The sequence below is a fragment of the Leptodactylus fuscus genome, unplaced genomic scaffold, assembly GCF_031893055.1.
Source record: "Leptodactylus fuscus isolate aLepFus1 unplaced genomic scaffold, aLepFus1.hap2 HAP2_SCAFFOLD_85, whole genome shotgun sequence".
Lineage (NCBI taxonomy): Eukaryota > Metazoa > Chordata > Amphibia > Anura > Leptodactylidae > Leptodactylus > Leptodactylus fuscus.
In genome coordinates this window covers 36045-59000 of record NW_027440893.1, presented here as the reverse complement: position 1 = coordinate 59000, position 22956 = coordinate 36045, and the positions used below count along the sequence as shown (strand labels likewise).

Below are 22956 nucleotides of genomic sequence, written 5' to 3'. Positions count from 1 at the left end.
ACGGATCGATAACGGACGGCCCTCGCCCCAGGGTGCCCGGAGCAGTGGGGGGCGGGGGGATTTCATCTGTTTCTGGATATTCAGAAGAAGATTGTAAAAGTATTAGCGCCCTGCCGTAACCGAGATCTGGTGAGGCCCTGTAGGGTCGCTGCGGCCCCGCACATCGGTCACACACGTAGGGGCCACACGTTTTGGTTTCCATGACTTAGTTGTAATGAATGCGGTTCCTCGGGGGCGGGGCTTCCTGATGTTTTCTCCCCATAGGACCAATTGGGACTGAACCCCCAAAGTAGCCACGAAATCTGCTGGATCACCTGCTGTCTATACCCCAAACATGCCCCCCCCCCCCACCCGATATTACATCTATGCCCCTCCCCCTCCATAGATGCCCTCCCACCCCTGTCCTGATCTGGTGCCATCTTCACGTTACCACCCCAGGACCACCATGTTGTTACCCCATGTAGCGGTGGGTGGTCCGCCTCTGGTCTGCTCATGGGGCACATACGGAGACCCCCAGAACTATAGAGGCCATTCATAAATTGTGCTGCGGAATATTTTTACCATAGACCCGCCCCCCCAGCATGAAGGCAGTGACCCCGTAAGTGGTGCAGTCACCAACCTCACCCTGTCCCCCAGGGGGTCCAAGACTTCAGAACACCCCTGAGGGTTGGTAAGTCGCCTCTTCTGGCCACACCAAATATCAGCAGCACCGTGTCGTGGCCGGGCCCTATGGATAACCATGGCGCCCCCCTGTGCACAGGTTGTGTCTGGTACTGCAGTCAATACAGAGTCTGTGGCCGGGAGGCGCTGTTTTGGGTTCTTTTGCCCACCCCGCAGCCCCTGTGATGTGTGAGCGCTCCTCTTCTATAATGAGTCTTCCACACGGCGTATCCAGGTGTGACGCGGGCGCTGACCCCCATCCGGCAATTAACCTCTCGTCTCCCTCAGCTGACTAATTGATCAATTACATATTAATTGGAGAAATAGTAAAATGTGTCAGAAGTGGAAACCTGAATAATCGACAACCAGGGAGCGCACCGACAACCCCAGGGGGTGGGGGGAGATCTGCCCCACACACAGTATACAGTATACAGAGGCTCCACTGCCGCACTTTACCTCGGTGTAGTTCACACACATCAGTTTTGGAGATCGCCGCACAGATTTTTTCACAAAGTGGGGATTGGATTTCCTAGAACCCCAATCCACATGGGGCCCCGGCCTAAAGGGCCCTCTGGGTTCAGAGGGGATGTTATCATGAAGCCCCAAGGTCTGCGCTGCAATACCAGACTCTGACCACAGACATAGGGGGCGCTCCAATGCCAGGAGGGATCATCAGCTGTAGGGAAAGATTTCTGCATATTGTGGGTCTCCTGGAAAAGCTGGGTCATTGGGCTAAATGTCATGTGACCCAGGGGCAGGAGGGCGCAGCGAGGGTGCCAGTATTTACTAAAGAGGAACCCCCCCCCTCCAGAGGGCTCTGCACTTACCATCCAATAACTCTGCACTGTCCTCCTGGAAATGTATAAAGTGACAGCTGGGTGTAAGCGCTGGGGGGCACCGTCTGACATGGGGAGAGGTGTAATATGTAATATGGGGAGAGGAGTAATATGTAATATGGGGAGAGGTGTAATATGTAATATGGGGAGAGGTGTAATATGTAATATGGGGAGAGGTGTAATATGGGGATGTACGATGTGTAATACAGTCACATGTAATACAGAGATGTGTGATATAGAGATGTGTGATATAGAGATGTGTGATATAGAGATGTGTGATATAGAGATGTGTGATATATAGTGATGTGTGATATATAGTGATGTGTGATATATAGTGATGTGTGATATATAGTGATGTGTGATATATAGTGATGTGTGATATATAGTGATGTGTGATATATAGTGATGTATGATATAGTGATGTGTGATATAGTGATGTGTGATATATAGATGTGTGATATATAGATGTGTGATATATAGTGACGTGATATAGATGTGTAATATATAGTGATGTGTGATATATTGATGTGTGATATAGATGTGTAATATATAGTGATGTGTAATATATAGTGATGTGTGATATATAGAGATGTGTGATATATAGTGACGTGATATAGATGTGTAATATATAGAGATGTGTAATATATAGTGACGTGATATAGATGTGTGATATAGAGATGTGTTATATATAGTGATGTGTGATATATAGAGATGTGTGACATATAGTGACGTGTGATATAGATGTGTGATATAGAGATGTGTGACGTGATATAGATGTGTAATATATAGTGATGTGTGATATATAGAGATGTGTGACATATAGTGACGTGTGATATAGATGTGTGATATATAGTGATGTGTGATATAGATGTGTGATATATAGTGACATGTGATATAGAGATGTGTAATATATAGTGATGTGTGATATATAGTGATGTGTGATATATAGTGACGTGTGATATACATGTGTGATATAGAGATGTGTGACGTGATATAGATGTCTGATATATAGTGATGTGTGATATATAGTGACATGTGATATAGAGATGTGTGACATGTGATATAGATGTGTAATATATAGTGATGTGTGATATATAGAGATGTGTGACATATAGTGACGTGTGATATAGATGTGTGATATAGATGTGTGATATATAGTGATGTGTGATATAGATGTGTGATATATAGTGATGTGTGATATAGATGTGTGATATATAGTGACATGTGATATAGAGATGTGTAATATATAGTGATGTGTGATATATAGGGATGTGTGATATAGATGTGTGATATATAGTGATGTGTGATATAGATGTGTAATATATAGTGGTGTGTGATATATAGGGATGTGTGATATATAGTGATGTGTGATATAGATGTGTGATATATAGTGATGTGTGATATAGATGTGTGATATATAGTGACATGTGATATAGAGATGTGTGATATATAGTGATGCGTGATATAGATGTGTGATATAGATGTGTGATATAGAGATGTGTGACGTGATATAGATGTGTAATATATAGTGATGTGTGATATATAGTGATGTGTGATATATAGTGACGTGTGATATAGATGTGTGATATAGATGTGTGATATAGATGTGTGATATAGAGATGTGTGACGTGATATAGATGTGTAATATATAGTGATGTGTGATATATAGGGATGTGTGATATATAGTGACGTGTGATATAGATGTGTGATATATAGTGACATGTGATATAGAGATGTGTAATATATAGTGACATGTGATATAGAGATGTGTAATATATAGTGACATGTGATATAGAGATGTGTGACGTGATATAGATGTGTAATATATAGTGATGTGTGATATATAGGGATGTGTGACATATAGTGACGTGTGATATAGATGTGTGATATAGATGTGTGATATAGATGTGTGATATATAGTGATGTGTGATATAGATGTGTGATATATAGTGACATGTGATATAGAGATGAGTAATATATAGTGATGTGTGATATAGATGTGTAATATATAGTGATGTGTGATATATAGGGATGTGTGATATATAGTGACGTGTGATATAGAGATGAGTAATATATAGTGATGTGTAATATATAGTGATGTGTGATATATAGGGATGTGTGATATATAGTGACGTGTGATATAGAGATGAGTAATATATAGTGATGTGTAATATATAGTGATGTGTGATATATAGGGATGTGTGATATATAGTGACGTGTGATATAGATGTGTAATACAGAGATGTGCGATGTCCCTGTCGGCTCTATATTAGGATCGCTAGGTAACCCTGCTCGCCGTGGAGTCTGATCTACCACCGGCCGCTCTCATCCAGGTTGTAGACTGGTGGCTCCCTCTAGAGGACGTCTGTAAGAATTACAATTACACTGATAAATCACAGAATTAGGATTTGTCCTATATAATCTGACGTGTTCTGTGAGTGGAAACATCTGATATAGGGAACAAGAAGCCGTCCTGACCATACACAGATGAGGCAGGTGTCTGACATGTATCATGACCATAGTATGTATAATGGCGTGTGTACACGGGTCAGTATTCACTCTCTATACTGTGACTGCTCGCTGGATCCTCAGCACAGACTACACATTCTGTCTATACCGCTCCTGCACACGGAGACCGTCCACCTGCCGTAGTCAGATCACAGGAGGACGGCGGCGCCATCTAGTGGACTGTGTCTCAATCACAGCGAGCCTGGAAAATAACCGGCCTGTGACAATACCATACAGATATATACAGTACTATATAATAAGACACAGACGTATACAGCGCTATCAAACACCACACAGATCTATACAGCGCTGTATAATACCCTATAGATCTATAAAGCGCTGTATAATACAATACCCTATAGAGCTGTACAGCGCTGTATAATAACCTATAGATCTATACAGAGCTAAAAACACAAAGATCTATAAAGAGCTATATAATACGAATCAGATCTATACAGTACTATACTGTCCTGTACCATACAGATCTATACAGCACTATACTGTCCTGTACCATACAGATGTATACAGCACTATATAGCACTATACTGTCCTGTACCATACAGATCTATACAGCACTATACTGTCCTGTACCATACAGATCTATACAGCACTATACTGTCCTGTACCATACAGATGTATACAGCACTATATAGCACTATACTGTCCTGTACCATACAGATCTATACAGCACTATATAACACTACACTGTAATGTACCATATAGATCTTTACAGCACTATACCGTCTGGTACCATACAGATCTATGCAGTACTATATAGCACTACACTGTCCTGTACCATATAGATCTATACAGCACTATATAGCACTACACTGTCCTGTACCATATAGATCTATACAGCACTATATAGCACTATACTGTCCTGTACCATATAGATCTATACAGTACTATACAGCACTATACCGTCCTGTACCATATAGATCTATACAGCACTATACTGACCTGTACCATACAGATCTATACAGTACTATACCGTCCTGTACCATATAGATCTATACAGTACTATATAGCACTATACTGTCCTGTACCACCATATAGATCTATACAGCATTAAACCGTCCTGTGCCATATAGATCTATACAGCACTATACCGTCCTGTACCATATAGATCTATACAGCACTATACAGCACTATACCGTCCTGTACCATATAAATCTATACAGTACTATATAGCAGTATACCGTCCTGTACCATACAGATCTATACAGCACTATACCGTCCTGTACCATATAGATCTATACAGCATTATACCGTCCTGTGCCATATAGATCTATACAGCACTATACCGTCCTGTACCATATAGATCTATACAGCACGATATAGCACTATACTGTCCTGTACCATATAGATCTATACAGCACTATACCGTCCTGTACCATGCAGATTTATACAGCACTATATAGCACTATACCGTCCTGTACCATATAGATCTATACAGCATTATACCGTCCTGTGCCATATAGATCTATACAGCACTATATAGCACTATACCGTCCTGTACCATATAGATCTATACAGCACTATTTAGCAGTATACCGTCCTGTAACATATAGATCTATAAAGTACTATATAGCACTATACTGTCCTGTACCATATAGATCTTTACAGCACTATATAGTACTATACTGTCCTGTTCCATACAGATCTATACAGTACTATATAGCACAACACTGTCCTATACCATATAGATCTATACAGTACTATATAGCACTATACCGTCCTGTACCATATAGCTCTATACAGCACTATACCGTCCTGTACCATATAGATCTATACAGTACTATATAGCACTATACTGTCCTGCACCATACAGATCTATGCAGTACTATATAGCACTATACCGTCCTGTACCATATAGATCTTCACAGCACTATATAACACTATACTGACCTGTACCATATAGATCTATACAGTACTATATAGCACTATACTGACCTGTACCATATAGATCTATACAGCACTATATAGCACTATATCGTCCTGTACCATATAGATCTTTACAGCACTATATAGCACTATACCGTCCTGTACCATATAGATCTATACAGTACTATATAGCACTATACTGTCCTGTACCATACAGATCTATGCAGTACTATATAGCACTATACCGTCCTGTACCATATAGATCTTCACAGCACTATATAACACTATACTGACCTGTACCATATAGATCTATACAGTACTATATAGCACTATACTGACCTGTACCATATAGATCTATACAGCACTATATAGCACTATATCGTCCTGTACCATATAGATCTTTACAGCACTATATAACACTATACTGACCTGTACCATATAGATCTATACAGTACTATATAGCACTATACTGACCTGTACCATATAGATTTATACAGTACTATATAGCACTATACTGACCTGTACCATACAGATCTATACAGTACTATATAGCAGTATACCGTCCTGTACCATACAGATCTATACAGCACTATACCGTCCTGTACCATATAGATCTATACAGCATTATACCGTCCTGTGCCATATAGATCTATACAGCACTATACCGTCCTGTACCATATAGATCTATACAGCACGATATAGCACTATACTGTCCTGTACCATATAGATCTATACAGCACTATACCGTCCTGTACCATGCAGATTTATACAGCACTATATAGCACTATACCGTCCTGTACCATATAGATCTTTACAGCACTATATAACACTATACTGACCTGTACCATATAGATCTATACAGTACTATATAGCACTATACTGACCTGTACCATATAGATTTATACAGTACTATATAGCACTATACTGACCTGTACCATACAGATCTATACAGTACTATATAGCACTATACCATCCTGTACCATACAGATCTATGCAGTACTATATAGCACTATACCGTCCTGTACCATATAGATCTATACAGTACTATATAGCACTATACTGACCTGTACCATATAGATTTATACAGTACTATATAGCACTATACCGTCCTGTACCATACAGATCTATACAGTACTATATAGCACTATACTGTCCTGTACCATACAGATCTATGCAGTACTATATAGCACTATACTGACCTGTACCATATAGATCTATACAGTACTATACAGCACTATACCGTCCTGTACCATATAGATCTATACAGTACTATATAGCACTATACTGACCTGTACCATATAGATCTATACAGTACTATATAGCACTATACCGTCCTGTACCATATAGATCTATACAGTACTATATAGCACTATACTGACCCGTACCATATAGATTTATACAGTACTATATAGCACTATACCGTCCTGTACCATACAGATCTATACAGTACTATATAGCACTATACTGACCCGTACCATATAGATTTATACAGTACTATATAGCACTATACCGTCCTGTACCATATAGATCTATACAGTACTATATAGCACTATACTGTCCTGTACCATACAGATCTATGCAGTACTATATAGCACTATACCGTCCTGTACCATATAGATCTATACAGCACTATATAGCACTATACTGACCTGTACCATATAGATCTATACAGTACTATATAGCACTATACTGACCTGTACCATATAGATCTATACAGTACTATATAGCACTATACTGACCTGTACCATATAGATCTATACAGTACTATATAGCACTATACTGACCTGTACCATATAGATCTTTACATGACTATAGAGTCAGGAATTTCTAGAACTCTCTTTGCTTTCTCAGATATCACAGATAGATTGGTCTTGCCTAGACCGCCCCTTTAAGGTTGTGGCTCCGGGGCTAGTAGCCATTATTCCATAGATGACCGGTAAGTGTACACTATATACACCTGTGACCTCTCCTCCGCCATGCTTTACACTGCTGCTGTATACTAGTGCAGTCCGCGGCAGGGATTATTACACGGGGGGAAGGTTGTAAGTTTGTCCGGACTTTTATTACCGATAATTGGACCCGCTGTCTGTTTTAACCCCTCGTGCCCCGGACTGGCGCTGCTCGGGGAGGAGGCGGGGCTTCTAACAGTCGCTCTCACGGAGATTAACACTTACTATCCCATGCACAGATCTCTATGTATGGCGGCGTACATGAGCGCCCCCAGTAGTGCGGACAAGTCACTGCCAAGGATGGCCGCCCATCGGAGTAGTGTTGTAGAAGACCCAACCAAACCCCCCCACCCAAATAAAAAACCCAGAAACATTGCACTAAACCATCATAAATATCGCTGCAGACAAAGTCCTACACCAGTACTGGCCATCGTGTCCTTGGATCTGCCCCATTGTCCTCTTTGGGTTGACCCCTTTGTGTCATCGGATTTGCCCCACTGTCCTCTATGGGTTTGTCCTCTTTGAGATGAGCCTATTGTCCCTTTGGGTTTGCCCCATTGTCCTCTTGGGCTGAGCCCATTGTCCCCTTGGGATTGCCCCATTGTCCCCTTCGGTTGCCCCATTGTCCCCTTCGGTTGCCCCATTGTCCCCTGGGGCTGACCCTTCACAGTGACATGCTGGTGAGGTTCTCGTGGCTGAGAAGTCCCTTCCTGGAGCTGCTGACCACGTGGCTCGGCCCGCAGTACTCCTGAAGGTTATGGCGTAAAGTCACAAGTGCGGACCCCAGACAGGCCCTATTGGGGGCCTGAGCCCCACCCGGCAGCTGCAGCAGCAGAGTGACCACCCCGGCCATGCCATCATCTGTGGGTTCCAGGGTGATGGGTCCAACTCGGAAATTGGAGTAGGTGTACCCCAGGAGCTGGGACAAGAAAGGGTCCGAGTGCCGCAACGAGGGAGGCTGCGGGGCCGACGGGTCGTAGGACTTTAATCTGGGTTTAGAGCGGTGATGATGATGATGATGGTGGTGGTGATGCTGGAGAGACGGTAAAACTGGTCCCACTGGGTGACACCCGACCATCTCCACATCTGGGTGGAAGTAGACCGTCAGCTTAGCAAAGGGTCTGCTGGCCATTTTACTCATCTCCTGAAGGTGGCGCCGCTGCTCCCGCCGGACGTCCAGCCATTGCTTGACCTTCCAGAGCAGGACGCAGGCCGAGAGGAAGAGGAAGAAGCAGCTGAAGAAAACCGAGAAGAAGACAAAGAGGTCGATGTGGGCCTGGTCCTGGCGGAAGAAGAGCAGGCCCTGAGACTCCCGGGTGCCGCCCGAGGCGTTGCCCAGAAGCAGCAGGTAGAAGCGGCTGTTCTTCAGGGTGTGCAGCTCGTGGGGGTAGGTGATGACCACCCGGTCCCGGACCCCCCGCACGATCAGCACTGTCTGCTGGTTGCGGACTGTAATGTAAGTGATCAGACCTTTGGGACGTTCCTCACGAAGCCAAGAGGACTTGGTGACGGCAGACCATGAGGTGAGATTGATGAAGGCCGCCGTGAGGGGTTCAGGGCCCCCCGAAGCTTCAGTGTCAGCGATGCGCACAGTGTGGACCCCCGTCATGGCGTCAACGTCCACAGCGAAGCTGTCCGGGGAGGTCGACACAAAGACGTCCACACAACCGAACGTCACGTCCACCGTCACTCTGATGTCCACATTGGTGAACTTCGGCTGGACCCCAAAAAAGACGCTGCGCCCGTACGGCAGGTTCTGGATGTTCGGCTCGTGGAAGCAATTACTCTGCGAGGTCGGGTCAAAGCAATACTCCTGCTCCACCGTCATCAGGCGGTAACACTGGCGGCCATTCACAGGGTTCCCATGGAAGGAGTCTTTACACTTGGCGCACTGCAGGGGGCAAGAGAGAGACTGGTCAACAGGCTCAACTATGAGGTTCTGCAGCAGCTGAGGTGTGTACTATGAGGTTCTGCAGCAGCTGAGGTGTATTATGAGGTTCTGCAGCAGCTGAGGTGTGTATTATGATGTTCTGCAGCAGCTGAGGTGTATTATGATGTTCTGCAGCAGCTGAGGTGTGTACTATGATGTTCTGCAGCAGCTGAGGTGTATGATGAGGTTCTGCAGCAGCTGAGGTGTGTACTATGAGGTTCTGCAGCAGCTGAGGTGTGTATTATGAGGTTCTGCAGCAGCTGAGGTGTATTATGAGGTTCTGCAGCAGCTGAGGTGTGTATTATGAGGTTCTGCAGCAGCTGAGGTGTGTACTATGATTTCTGCAGTAGCTGAGGTGTATGATGAGGTTCTGCAGCAGCTGAGGTGTGTATGATGAGGTTCTGCAGCAGCTGAGGTGTATGATGAGGTTCTGCAGCAGCTGAGGTGTATAGTATGAGGTTCTGCAGCAGCTGAGGTGTGTACTATGAGGTTCTGCAGCAGCTGAGGTGTGTATTATGAGGTTCTGCAGCAGCTGAGGTGTATTACGAGGTTCTGCAGCAGCTGAGGTCTGTATTATGATGTTCTGCAGCAGCTGAGGTGTGTATTATGATGTTCTGCAGCAGCTGAGGTGTGTATGATGAGGTTCTGCAGCAGCTGAGGTGTGTATGATGAGGTTCTGCAGCAGCTGCGGTCTGTATCATGAGGTTCTGCAGCAGCTGAGGTGTATGATGAGGTTCTACAGCAGCTGAGGTGTGCATTATGAGGTTCTGCAGCAGCTGAGGTGTGTGCTATGAGGTTCTGCAGCAGCTGAGGTGTATGATGAGGTTCTGCAGCAGCTGAGGTGTGTAGAATGATGTTCTGCAGCAGCTGAGGTGTGTAGAATGATGTTCTGTAGCAGCTGAGGTGTGTATTATGAGGTTCTGCAGCAGCTGAGTTGTGTACTATGAGGTTCTGCAGCAGCTGAGTTGTGTACTATGAGGTTCTGCAGCAGCTGAGGTGTGTGCTATGAGGTTCTGCAGCAGCTGAGGTGTGTACTATGAGGTTCTGCAGCAGCTGAGTTGTGTACTATGAGGTTCTGCAGCAGCTGAGTTGTGTACTATGAGGTTCTGCAGCAGCTGAGGTGTGTACTATGAGGTTCTGCAGCAGCTGAGTTGTGTACTATGAGGTTCTGCAGCAGCTGAGTTGTGTACTATGAGGTTCTGCAGCACCTGAGGTGTGTATTATGAGGTTCTGCAGCAGCTGAGGTGTGTAGAATGATGTTCTGCAGCACCTGAGGTGTGTATTATGAGGTTCTGCAGCAGCTGAGGTGTGTGCTATGAGGTTCTGCAGCAGCTGAGGTGTGTGCTATGAGGTTCTGCAGCAGCTGAGGTGTGTGCTATGAGGTTCTGCAGCAGCTGAGGTGTGTACTATGAGGTTCTGCAGCAGCTGAGGTGTGTGTGATGAGGTTCTGCAGCAGCTGAGGTGTGTGCTATGAGGTTCTGCAGCAGCTGAGGTATGTGATGTTCTTGGGCTGTGCTGCCCCCTGCTGGTGTCTGTGCGGTCCGGTACCTGGTACTTGTAGCAGTCCTTCTTGTCGGCGCTGTTCTGGCAGTTCTGGGTCTCGGTGTTGTTACTACAAGGACAGTTTGTTCCGTCCAGCTCGTTGCAAGTGTCTGCGTGACCGTTACACTGACACCTGCGGGAGAGACGAGACGCCACGGCTACAGCGTGAGACACAAACCATAAACCTCACACTCAGGGTCAGTTCACACGGAGGATATTGCCGCAGATTTGTTTTCAGTGAGAGGCAGAGATCGCAGCATCCGCTCGCAGTACATCAGCGTTCCATCGCGGCATGCCAGAAGAATGGGACTAGTCAGGAGGGAGTCTCGATCCACAGACGCCGCGGGTGAGACGCCCACCTCACCCAATCGTGGGGATGCCGCAGCGGAAAGCTGATACACTGCAACGGCATCACATCGCGGCTAGCCCGCGCCAAAGAGGAATTTCTGCCATGTGAACAGACCCTAAGAGCGGCTGTACTAGAGAAAGGAGGTGTGATGGCGCCATCTGGTGGAGCCCGGGTGTAATGACAGCACTTACTTGGTGCAGCGCTTGTCCAGCAGGAAGTACCCCGGCAGGCAGCCCTCGCACTTGTCCCCCAGGCTGTTATTCTGACAGTTCACACACAGGGCCGTGTCCTCGGTCGGGCCCTGACTCACCCAGGTGGGGATCTGCAGGGACAAAGACACGACACGGACACATCATCCCTGTAGCCGCAATGTCCATCAGGTAGTTCCTCCTGTCACTGAGCCGCACCAACCTTGTCAGAGTCCAGAGAATACTTGTCCGGCTCCTTCATTGTTCTCTCGTATTCCTCCATCGTCATACACACCTCACTGTTACCCCGGCAGAAGTCCAGACACGGGCGGCACGTGCCGCCATTTATAGCTGATCCCACAAACAGCGGCTTACACTTCTCACAGTGCTCCCCCTAGAGGTGAGAGCAGAGGTAAGAAAATACCCAAATACCCCAACCAGACCCCACGGGGAGATATCAGCCACTGACCATGGTGTTATTGTGACACTGCCGACACTTGTCCTCCGCCCCCAGACCTTCGCAGTCACTGTGTTTGTTACAGCGGCACGCCACCGAGCAATTCTCCCCCACATAGCCAAAGTCACAGCGGCAACTGTTCGGCTCCACACACGTCCCATTAACACAGCCGTGTTCACACACAGGGTGACAGAGACCGGTAACACTGAGGAGAGAAGAAGAGACTCATAATATACACCGGGATACATCCCTGTAATATCTGCCCTGTGATATCTGCCCTGTAATATCTGCCCTGTAACATCTGCCCTGTGATATCTGCCCCGTAATATCTGCCCTCTGATATCTGCCCTGTAATATTTGCCCTGTGATATCTGCCCTGTAATATCTGCCCTGTGATATCTGCCCTGTAATATCTGCCCTGTGACATCTGCCCTGTAACATCTGCCCTGTGATATCTGCCCTGTGATATCTGCCCTGTAACATCTGCCCTGTAATATCTGCACTGTGATATCTGCCCTGTAACATCTGCCCTGTGATATCTGCCCTGTGATATCTGCCCTGTAACATCTGCCCTGTAATATCTGCACTGTGATATCTGCCCTGTAACATCTGCCCTGTGATATCTGCCCTGTGATATCTGCCCTGTAATAACTGCCCTGTGATATCTGCTCTGTAACATCTGCCCCGTAACATCTGCCCTGTGATATCTGCACTGTAACATCTGCCCTGTGATATCTGCCCTGTGACATCTGCCCTGTAACATCTGCCCTGTTATATCTGCCCTGTGATATCTGCCCTGTGATATCTGCCCTGTGATATCTTCCCTGTAACATCTTCCCTGTAATATCTGCCCTGTATTATCTGCCCTGTGATATCTGCCCTGTGATATCTGCCCTGTAACATCTGCCCTGTATTATCTGCCCTGTATTATCTGCCCTGTGATATCTGCCCTGTATTATCTGCCCTGTGATATCTGCCCTGTATTATCTGCCCTGTGATATCTGCCCTGTATTATCTGCCCTGTGATATCTGCCCTGTGATATCTGCCCTGTGATATCTGCCCTGTAACATCTGCCCTGTATTATCTGTCCTGTAACATCTGCTCTGTAATATCTGCCCTGTAATATCTGCCCTGTATTATCTGCCCTGTGATATCTGCCCTGTGATATCTGCCCTGTAACATCTGCCCTGTATTATCTGCCCTGTAATAACTGCCCTGTGATATCTGCTCTGTGATATTTGCCCTGTAATATCTGCCCTGTAACATCTGCCCTGTGATATCTGCCCTGTAACATCTGCCCTGTGATATCTGCCCTGTATTATCTGCCCTGTGATATCTGCTCTGTAATATCTGCCCTGTGATATCTGCTCTGTAATATCTGCCCTGTGATATCTGCCCTGTAATATCTGCTCTGTAATATCTTCCCTGTAATATCTGCCCTGTATTATCTGCCCTGTGATATCTGCCCTGTGATATCTGCCCTGTAACATCTGCCCTGTGATATCTGCCCTGTAACATCTGCCCTGTGATATCTGCCCTGTGATATCTGCCCTGTAATATCTTCCGTGATATCTGCCCTGTATTATCTGCCCTGTAACATCTGCCCTGTGATATCTGCCCTGTATTATCTGCCCTGTAACATCTGCCCTGTGATATCTGCCCTGTGATATCTGCCCTGTATTATCTGCCCTGTGATATCTGCCCTGTGATATCTGCCCTGTGATATCTGCCCTGTATTATCTGTCCTGTATTATCTGCCCTGTGATATCTGCCCTGTGATATCTGCTCTGTAATATCTGCTGTGATATCTGCCCTGTAATATCTGCTCTGTAATATCTGCCCTGTATTATCTGCCCTGTATTATCTGCCCTGTGATATCTGCCCTGTGATATCTGCTCTGTAATATCTGCCCTGTAATATCTGCCCTGTATTATCTGCCCTGTGATATCTGCCCTGTGATATCTGCCCTGTATTATCTGCCCTGTAACATCTGCCCTGTGATATCTGCCCTGTATTATCTGCCCTGTGATATCTGCCCTGTGATATCTGCCCTGTATTATCTGCCCTGTGATATCTGCCCTGTAATATCTGCTCTGTAATATCTGCCCTGTATTATCTGCCCTGTGATATCTGCTCTGTAATATCTGCCCTGTGATATCTGCCCTGTAATATCTGCTCTGTAATATCTGCCCTGTAATATCTGCTCTGTGATATCTGCCCTGTGATATCTGCCCTGTGATATCTGCTCTGTAATATCTGCCCTGTGATATCTGCCCTGTGATATCTGCCCTGTGATATCCTTTGTGTATAATTCTTGTTATGGTGATCAGGGATGGACTTCGTCCCTTATTTAAGGCATCTGCCTTCTCTGCTGATATATTCGGAGTAGTTACTAAACCTCATTGAATTGTTTGTAGAAGTTGGAAATTTACTGAATCCTGGATGTACTTGGGATATGGGATGTATACGTCGCCGCTGTGTGATTGTGTCGCAGGTTTTCCTTGTTCTGTTCATTCTTATTGGCTGTATTCCATGGTCGATTTGGGAATGATGGCGGATTCTACATCACTGAATAGGAGGTAACACAGGGGAAGACCAAGCACAAGCAGAACCACTATAGACCCCACAGGTCTGAGGTAACGACACTCCCTGAAGCAGCGCACAATGACTGAGGGTAAGGATTTCGTATAACAGGACTACGGTCCGATCCGGAGAGCGAGAGCTTTCTATACGTTTAATGTTACGTCTATGTTGGACCTTACTGCTGCCTGGACAGGAGGGTGTAGTCAAAGTCAGGGCGCACACCAAGGCCGATACCAAAGAAAGTAGAAGTGACGTGCGGGCGCTGCCGCCAAACCTGCTGCAGAGAAGCCTGGGAACCTGCCTGACCACAGGGGTCACCATACTGGACCAAACCTGCTGCAGAGAAGCCTGGGGAACAGGCCTGACCACAGGGGTCACCATACTGGACCAAACCTGCTGCAGAGAAGCCTGGGGAACAGGCCTGACCACAGGGGTCACCATACTGGACCAAACCAACTGCAGAGAAGCCTGGGGGACAGGCCTGACCACAGGGGTCACCATACTGGACCAAACCTGCTGCAGAGAAGCCTGGGGGACAGGCCTGACCACAGGGGTCACCATACTGGACCAAACCTGCTGCAGAGAAGCCTGGGGAACAGGCCTGACCACAGGGGTCACCATACTGGACCAAACCTGCTGCAGAGAAGCCTGGGGAACAGGCCTGACCACAGGGGTCACCATACTGGACCAAACCTGCTGCAGAGAAGCCTGGGGAACAGGCCTGACCACAGGGGTCACCATACTGGACCAAACCTGCTGCAGAGAAGCCTGGGGGACAGGCCTGACCACAGGGGTCACCATACTGGACCAAACCAACTGCAGAGAAGCCTGGGGAACAGGCCTGACCACAGGGGTCACCATACTGGACCAAACCTGCTGCAGAGAAGCCTGGGGAACAGGCCTGACCACAGGGGTCACCATACTGGACCAAACCTGCTGCAGAGAAGCCTGGGGAACAGGCCTGACCACAGGGGTCACCATACTGGACCAAACCTGCTGCAGAGAAGCCTGGGGGACAGGCCTGACCACAGGGGTCACCATACTGGACCAAACCTGCTGCAGAGAAGCCTGGGGGACAGGCCTGACCACAGGGGTCACCATACTGGACCAAACCTGCTGCAGAGAAGCCTGGGGAACAGGCCTGACCACAGGGGTCACCATACTGGACCAAACCAACTGCAGAGAAGCCTGGGGGACAGGCCTGACCACAGGGGTCACCATACTGGACCAAACCTGCTGCAGAGAAGCCTGGGGGACAGGCCTGACCACAGGGGTCACCATACTGGACCAAACCTGCTGCAGAGAAGCCTGGGGAACAGGCCTGACCACAGGGGTCACCATACTGGACCAAACCAACTGCAGAGAAGCCTGGGGAACAGGCCTGACCACAGGGGTCACCATACTGGACCAAACCAACTGCAGAGAAGCCTGGGGAACAGGCCTGACCACAGGGGTCACCATACTGGACCAAACCTGCTGCAGAGAAGCCTGGGGAACAGGCCTGACCACAGGGGTCACCATACTGGACCAAACCAACTGCAGAGAAGCCTGGGGAACAGGCCTGACCACAGGGGTAACCAAACTGGACCAAACCAACTGCAGAGAAGCCTGGGGAACAGGCCTGACCACAAGGGTCACCATACTGGACCAAACCTGCTGCAGAGAAGCCTGGGGAACAGGCCTGACCACAGGGGTCACCATACTGGACCAAACCAACTGCAGAGAAGCCTGGGGAACAGGCCTGACCACAAGGGTCACCATACTGGACCAAACCTGCTGCAGAGAAGCCTGGGGAACAGGCCTGACCACAGGGGTAACCATACTGGACCAAACCAACTGCAGAGAAGCCTGGGGAACAGGCCTGACCACAAGGGTCACCATACTGGAGCAAACCTGCTGCAGAGAAGCCTGGGGAACAGGCCTGACCACAGGGGTCACCATACTGGACCAAACCTGCTGCAGAGAAGCCTGGGGAACAGGCCTGACCACAGGGGTCACCATACTGGACCAAACCAACTGCAGAGAAGCCTGGGGGACAGGCCTGACCATAGGGGTCACCATACTGGAGCAAACCTGCTGCAGAGAAGCCTGGGGGACAGGCCTGACCACAGGGGTCACCATACTGGACCAAACCAACTGCAGAGAAGCCTGGGGAACAGGCCTGACCACAAGGGTCACCATACTGGACCAAACCAACTGCAGAGAAGCCTGGGGAACAGGCCTGACCACAAGGGTCACCATACTGGACCAAACCTGCTGCAGAGAAGCCTGGGGAACAGGCCTGACCACAGGGGTCACCATACTGGACCAAACCTGCTGCAGAGAAGCCTGGGGAACAGGCCTGACCACAGGGGTCACCATACTGGACCAAACCTGCTGCAGAGAAGCCTGGGGAACAGGCCTGACCACAGGGGTCACCATACTGGACCAAACCAACTGCAGAGAAGCCTGGGGGACAGGCCTGACCACAGGGGTCACCATACTGGACCAAACCTGCTGCAGAGAAGCCTGGGGGACAGGCCTGACCACAGGGGTCACCATACTGGACCAAACCAACTGCAGAGAAGCCTGGGGAACAGGCCTGACCACAAGGGTCACCATACTGGACCAAACCTGCTGCAGAGAAGCCTGGGGAACAGGCCTGACCACAGGGGTCACCATACTGGACCAAACCAACTGCAGAGAAGCCTGGGGGACAGGCCTGACCATAGGGGTCACCATACTGGAGCAAACCTGCTGCAGAGAAGCCTGGGGGACAGGCCTGACCACAAGGGTCACCATACTGGACCAAACCTGCTGCAGAGAAGCCTGGGGAACAGGCCTGACCACAGGGGTCACCATACTGGACCAAACCTGCTGCGGAGAAGCCTGGGGAACAGGCCTGACCACAGGGGTCACCATACTGGACCAAACCTGCTGCGGAGAAGCCTGGGGAACAGGCCTGACCACAGGGGTCACCATACTGGACCAAACCTGCTGCAGAGAAGCCTGGGGAACAGGCCTGACCATAAGGGTCACCATACTGGACCAAACCTGCTGCGGAGAAGCCTGGGGGATAGGCCTGACCACAGGGGTCACCATACTGGACCAAACCAACTGCAGAGAAGCCTGGGGAACAGGCCTGACCACAGGGGTCACCATACTGGACCAAACCTGCTGCAGAGAAGCCTGGGGAACAGGCCTGACCACAGGGGTCACCATACTGGACCAAACCTGCTGCAGAGAAGCCTGGGGGACAGGCCTGACCACAGGGGTCACCATACTGGACCAAACCTGCTGCGGAGAAGCCTGGGGAACAGGCCTGACCACAGGGGTCACCATACTGGACCAAACCTGCTGCAGAGAAGCCTGGGGAACAGGCCTGACCATAAGGGTCACCATACAGGACCAAACCTGCTGCAGAGAAGCCTGGGGGACAGGCCTGACCACAGGGGTCACCATACTGGACCAAACCAACTGCAGAGAAGCCTGGGGGACAGGCCTGACCATAGGGGTCACCATACTGGACCAAACCTGCTGCAGAGAAGCCTGGGGAACAGGCCTGACCATAAGGGTCACCATACTGGACCAAACCTGCTGCAGAGAAGCCTGGGGAACCTGCCTGACCACAGGGGTCACCATACTGGACCAAACCAACTGCAGAGAAGCCTGGGGGACAGGCCTGACCACAGGGGTCATCATACTGGACCAAACCTGCTGCAGAGAAGCCTGGGGGACAGGCCTGACCACAGGGGTCACCATACTGGACCAAACCAACTGCAGAGAAGCCTGGGGAACAGGCCTGACCATAGGGGTCACCATACTGGAGCAAACCTGCTGCAGAGAAGCCTGGGGGACAGGCCTGACCACAAGGGTCACCATACTGGACCAAACCTGCTGCAGAGAAGCCTGGGGAACAGGCCTGACCACAGGGGTCACCATACTGGACCAAACCTGCTGCGGAGAAGCCTGGGGAACAGGCCTGACCACAGGGGTCACCATACTGGACCAAACCAACTGCAGAGAAGCCTGGGGAACAGGCCTGACCACAGGGGTCACCATACTGGACCAAACCTGCTGCGGAGAAGCCTGGGGAACAGGCCTGACCACAGGGGTCACCATACTGGACCAAACCTGCTGCAGAGAAGCCTGGGGAACAGGCCTGACCATAAGGGTCACCATACTGGACCAAACCAACTGCAGAGAAGCCTGGGGAACAGGCCTGACCACAAGGGTCACCATACTGGACCAAACCTGCTGCAGAGAAGCCTGGGGGATAGGCCTGACCATAGGGGTCACCATACTGGACCAAACCAACTGCAGAGAAGCCTGGGGAACAGGCCTGACCATAAGGGTCACCATACTGGACCAAACCTGCTGCAGAGAAGCCTGGGGAACCTGCCTGACCACAGGGGTCACCATACTGGACCAAACCAACTGCAGAGAAGCCTGGGGGACAGGCCTGACCACAGGGGTCACCATACTGGACCAAACCAACTGCAGAGAAGCCTGGGGAACAGACCTGACCACAGGGGTCACCATACTGGACCAAACCTGCTGCAAAGAAGCCTGGGGGACAGGTCTGACCACAGGAGTCACCATACTGGACCAAACCTGCTGCAGAGAAGCCTGGGGGACAGGCCTGACCACAGGGGTCACCATACTGGACCAAACCAACTGCAGAGAAGCCTGGGGGACAGGCCTGACCACAGGGGTCACCATACTGGACCAAACCAACTGCAGAGAAGCCTGGGGGATAGGCCTGACCACAGGGGTCACCATACTGGACCAAACCTGCTGCAGAGAAGCCTGGGGGACAGGCCTGACCACAGGGGTCAACATACTGGACCAAACCTGCTGCAGAGAAGCCTGGGGAACAGGCCTGACCATAAGGGTCACCATACTGGACCAAACCAACTGCAGAGAAGCCTGGGGGACAGGCCTGACCACAGGGGTCACCATACTGGACCAAACCTGCTGCAGAGAAGCCTGGGGAACCTGCCTGACCACAGGGGTCACCATACTGGACCAAACCTGCTGCAGAGAAGCCTGGGGGACAGGCCTGACCACAGGGGTCACCATACTGGACCAAACCTGCTGCAGAGAAGCCTGGGGAACAGGCCTGACCACAGGGGTCACCATACTGGACCAAACCTGCTGCAGAGAAGCCTGGGGGACAGGCCTGACCACAGGGGTCACCATACTGGACCAAACCTGCTGCAGAGAAGCCTGGGGGACAGGCCTGACCACAGGGGTCAACATACTGGACCAAACCTGCTGCAGAGAAGCCTGGGGAACAGGCCTGACCATAAGGGTCACCATACTGGACCAAACCTTCTGCAGAGAAGCCTGGGGAACCTGCCTGACCACAGGGGTCACCATACTGGACCAAACCAACTGCAGAGAAGCCTGGGGGACAGGCCTGACCATAGGGGTCACCATACTGGAGCAAACCTGCTGCAGAGAAGCCTGGGGGACAGGTCTGACCACAGGGGTCACCATACTGGACAAAACCTGCTGCAGAGAAGCCTGGGGAACCTGCCTGACCACAGGGGTCACCATACTGGACCAAACCTGCTGCTGAGAAGCCTGGGGGACAGGTCTGACCACAGGGGTCACCATACTGGACCAAACCTGCTGCAGAGAAGCCTGGGGAACAGGCCTGACCACAAGGGTCACCATACTGTACCAAACCTGCTGCAGAGAAGCCTGGGGGGCAGGCCTGACCACAGGGGTCACCATACTGGACCAAACCAACTGCAGAGAAGCCTGGGGGATAGGCCTGACCACAGGGGTCACCATACTGGACCAAACCTGCTGCAGAGAAGCCTGGGGGACAGGTCTGACCACAGGGGTCACCATACTGGACCAAACCTGCTGCAGAGAAGCCTGGGGAACAGGCCTGACCATAGGGGTCACCATACTGGACCAAACCTGCTGCAGAGAAGCCTGGGGGACAGGCCTGACCACAGGGGTCACCATACTGGACCAAACCAACTGCAGAGAAGCCTGGGGGACAGGCCTGACCATAGGGGTCACCATACTGGAGCAAACCTGCTGCAGAGAAGCCTGGGGAACAGGCCTGACCACAGGGGGTCACCATACTGGACCAAACCAACTGCAGAGAAGCCTGGGGGACAGGCCTGACCACAGGGGTCACCATACTGGACCAAACCTGCTGCAGAGAAGCCTGGGGGACAGGCCTGACCACAGGGGTCACCATACTGGACCAAACCTGCTGCAGAGAAGCCTGGGGAACAGGCCTGACCACAGGGGTCACCATACTGGACCAAACCAACTGCAGAGAAGCCTGGGGAACAGGCCTGACCACAGGGGTCACCATACTGGACCAAACCTGCTGCAGAGAAGCCTGGGGGACAGGCCTGACCACAGGGGTCACCATACTGGACCAAACCAACTGCAGAGAAGCCTGGGGGACAGGCCTGACCACAGGGGTCACCATACTGGACCAAACCTGCTGCAGAGAAGCCTGGGGGACAGGCCTGACCACAGGGGTCACCATACTGGACCAAACCTGCTGCAGAGAAGCCTGGGGAACAGGCCTGACCACAGGGGTCACCATACTGGACCAAACCAACTGCAGAGAAGCCTGGGGAACAGGCCTGACCACAGGGGTCACCATACTGGACCAAACCTGCTGCAGAGAAGCCTGGGGGACAGGCCTGACCACAGGGGTCACCATACTGGACCAAACCTGCTGCAGAGAAGCCTGGGGGACAGGCCTGACCACAGGGGTCAACATACTGGACCAAACCTGCTGCAGAGAAGCCTGGGGAACAGGCCTGACCATAAGGGTCACCATACTGGACCAAACCAACTGCAGAGAAGCCTGGGGGACAGGCCTGACCACAGGGGTCACCATACTGGACCAAACCTGCTGCAGAGAAGCCTGGGGAACCTGCCTGACCACAGGGGTCACCATACTGGACCAAACCTGCTGCTGAGAAGCCTGGGGGACAGGTCTGACCACAGGGGTCACCATACTGGACCAAACCTGCTGCAGAGAAGCCTGGGGAACAGGCCTGACCACAAGGGTCACCATACTGGACCAAACCTGCTGCAGAGAAGCCTGGGGGACAGGTCTGACCACAGGGGTCACCATACTGGACCAAACCTGCTGCAGAGAAGCCTGGGGGACAGGCCTGACCACAGGGGTCACCATACTGGACCAAACCAACTGCAGAGAAGCCTGGGGGACAGGCCTGACCATAGGGGTCACCATACTGGAGCAAACCTGCTGCAGAGAAGCCTGGGGAACAGGCCTGACCACAGGGGTCACCATACTGGACCAAACCAACTGCAGAGAAGCCTGGGGGACAGGCCTGACCACAGGGGTCACCATACTGGACCAAACCTGCTGCAGAGAAGCCTGGGGGACAGGCCTGACCACAGGGGTCACCATACTGGACCAAACCTGCTGCAGAGAAGCCTGGGGAACAGGCCTGACCACAGGGGTCACCATACTGGACCAAACCTGCTGCGGAGAAGCCTGGGGAACAGGCCTGACCACAGGGGTCACCATACTGGACCAAACCAACTGCAGAGAAGCCTGGGGGACAGGCCTGACCACAGGGGTCACCATACTGGACCAAACCTGCTGCGGAGAAGCCCGGGGAACAGGCCTGACCACAGGGGTCACCATACTGGACCAAACCTGCTGCAGAGAAGCCTGGGGAACAGGCCTGACCATAAGGGTCACCATACAGGACCAAACCTGCTGCAGAGAAGCCTGGGGGACAGGCCTGACCACAGGGGTCACCATACTGGACCAAACCAACTGCAGAGAAGCCTGGGGGACAGGCCTGACCATAGGGGTCACCATACTGGACCAAACCTGCTGCAGAGAAGCCTGGGGAACAGGCCTGACCATAAGGGTCACCATACTGGACCAAACCTGCTGCAGAGAAGCCTGGGGAACCTGCCTGACCACAGGGGTCACCATACTGGACCAAACCAACTGCAGAGAAGCCTGGGGGACAGGCCTGACCACAGGGGTCATCATACTGGACCAAACCTGCTGCAGAGAAGCCTGGGGGACAGGCCTGACCACAGGGGTCACCATACTGGAC

General features: G+C 50.3%; 1 protein-coding gene across 1 annotated transcript in view; it reads right to left on the bottom strand.

Moving 5' to 3' along the window:
• Positions 1–7945: 7945 nt before the first annotated feature.
• MEGF8 (multiple EGF like domains 8) overlaps positions 7946–22956 on the bottom strand; it is a gene marked incomplete at its 5' end in the record, with an annotated part of 50451 nt that continues 35440 nt past the window's right edge. The window contains 5 exons of the mRNA XM_075262059.1: positions 7946–9728; positions 11316–11442; positions 11850–11980; positions 12070–12240; positions 12316–12508. Of these exons, the coding sequence (XP_075118160.1) occupies positions 8502–9728; positions 11316–11442; positions 11850–11980; positions 12070–12240; positions 12316–12508 (1849 nt within the window). The remainder of the gene's footprint in view (positions 9729–11315; positions 11443–11849; positions 11981–12069; positions 12241–12315; positions 12509–22956) is intronic.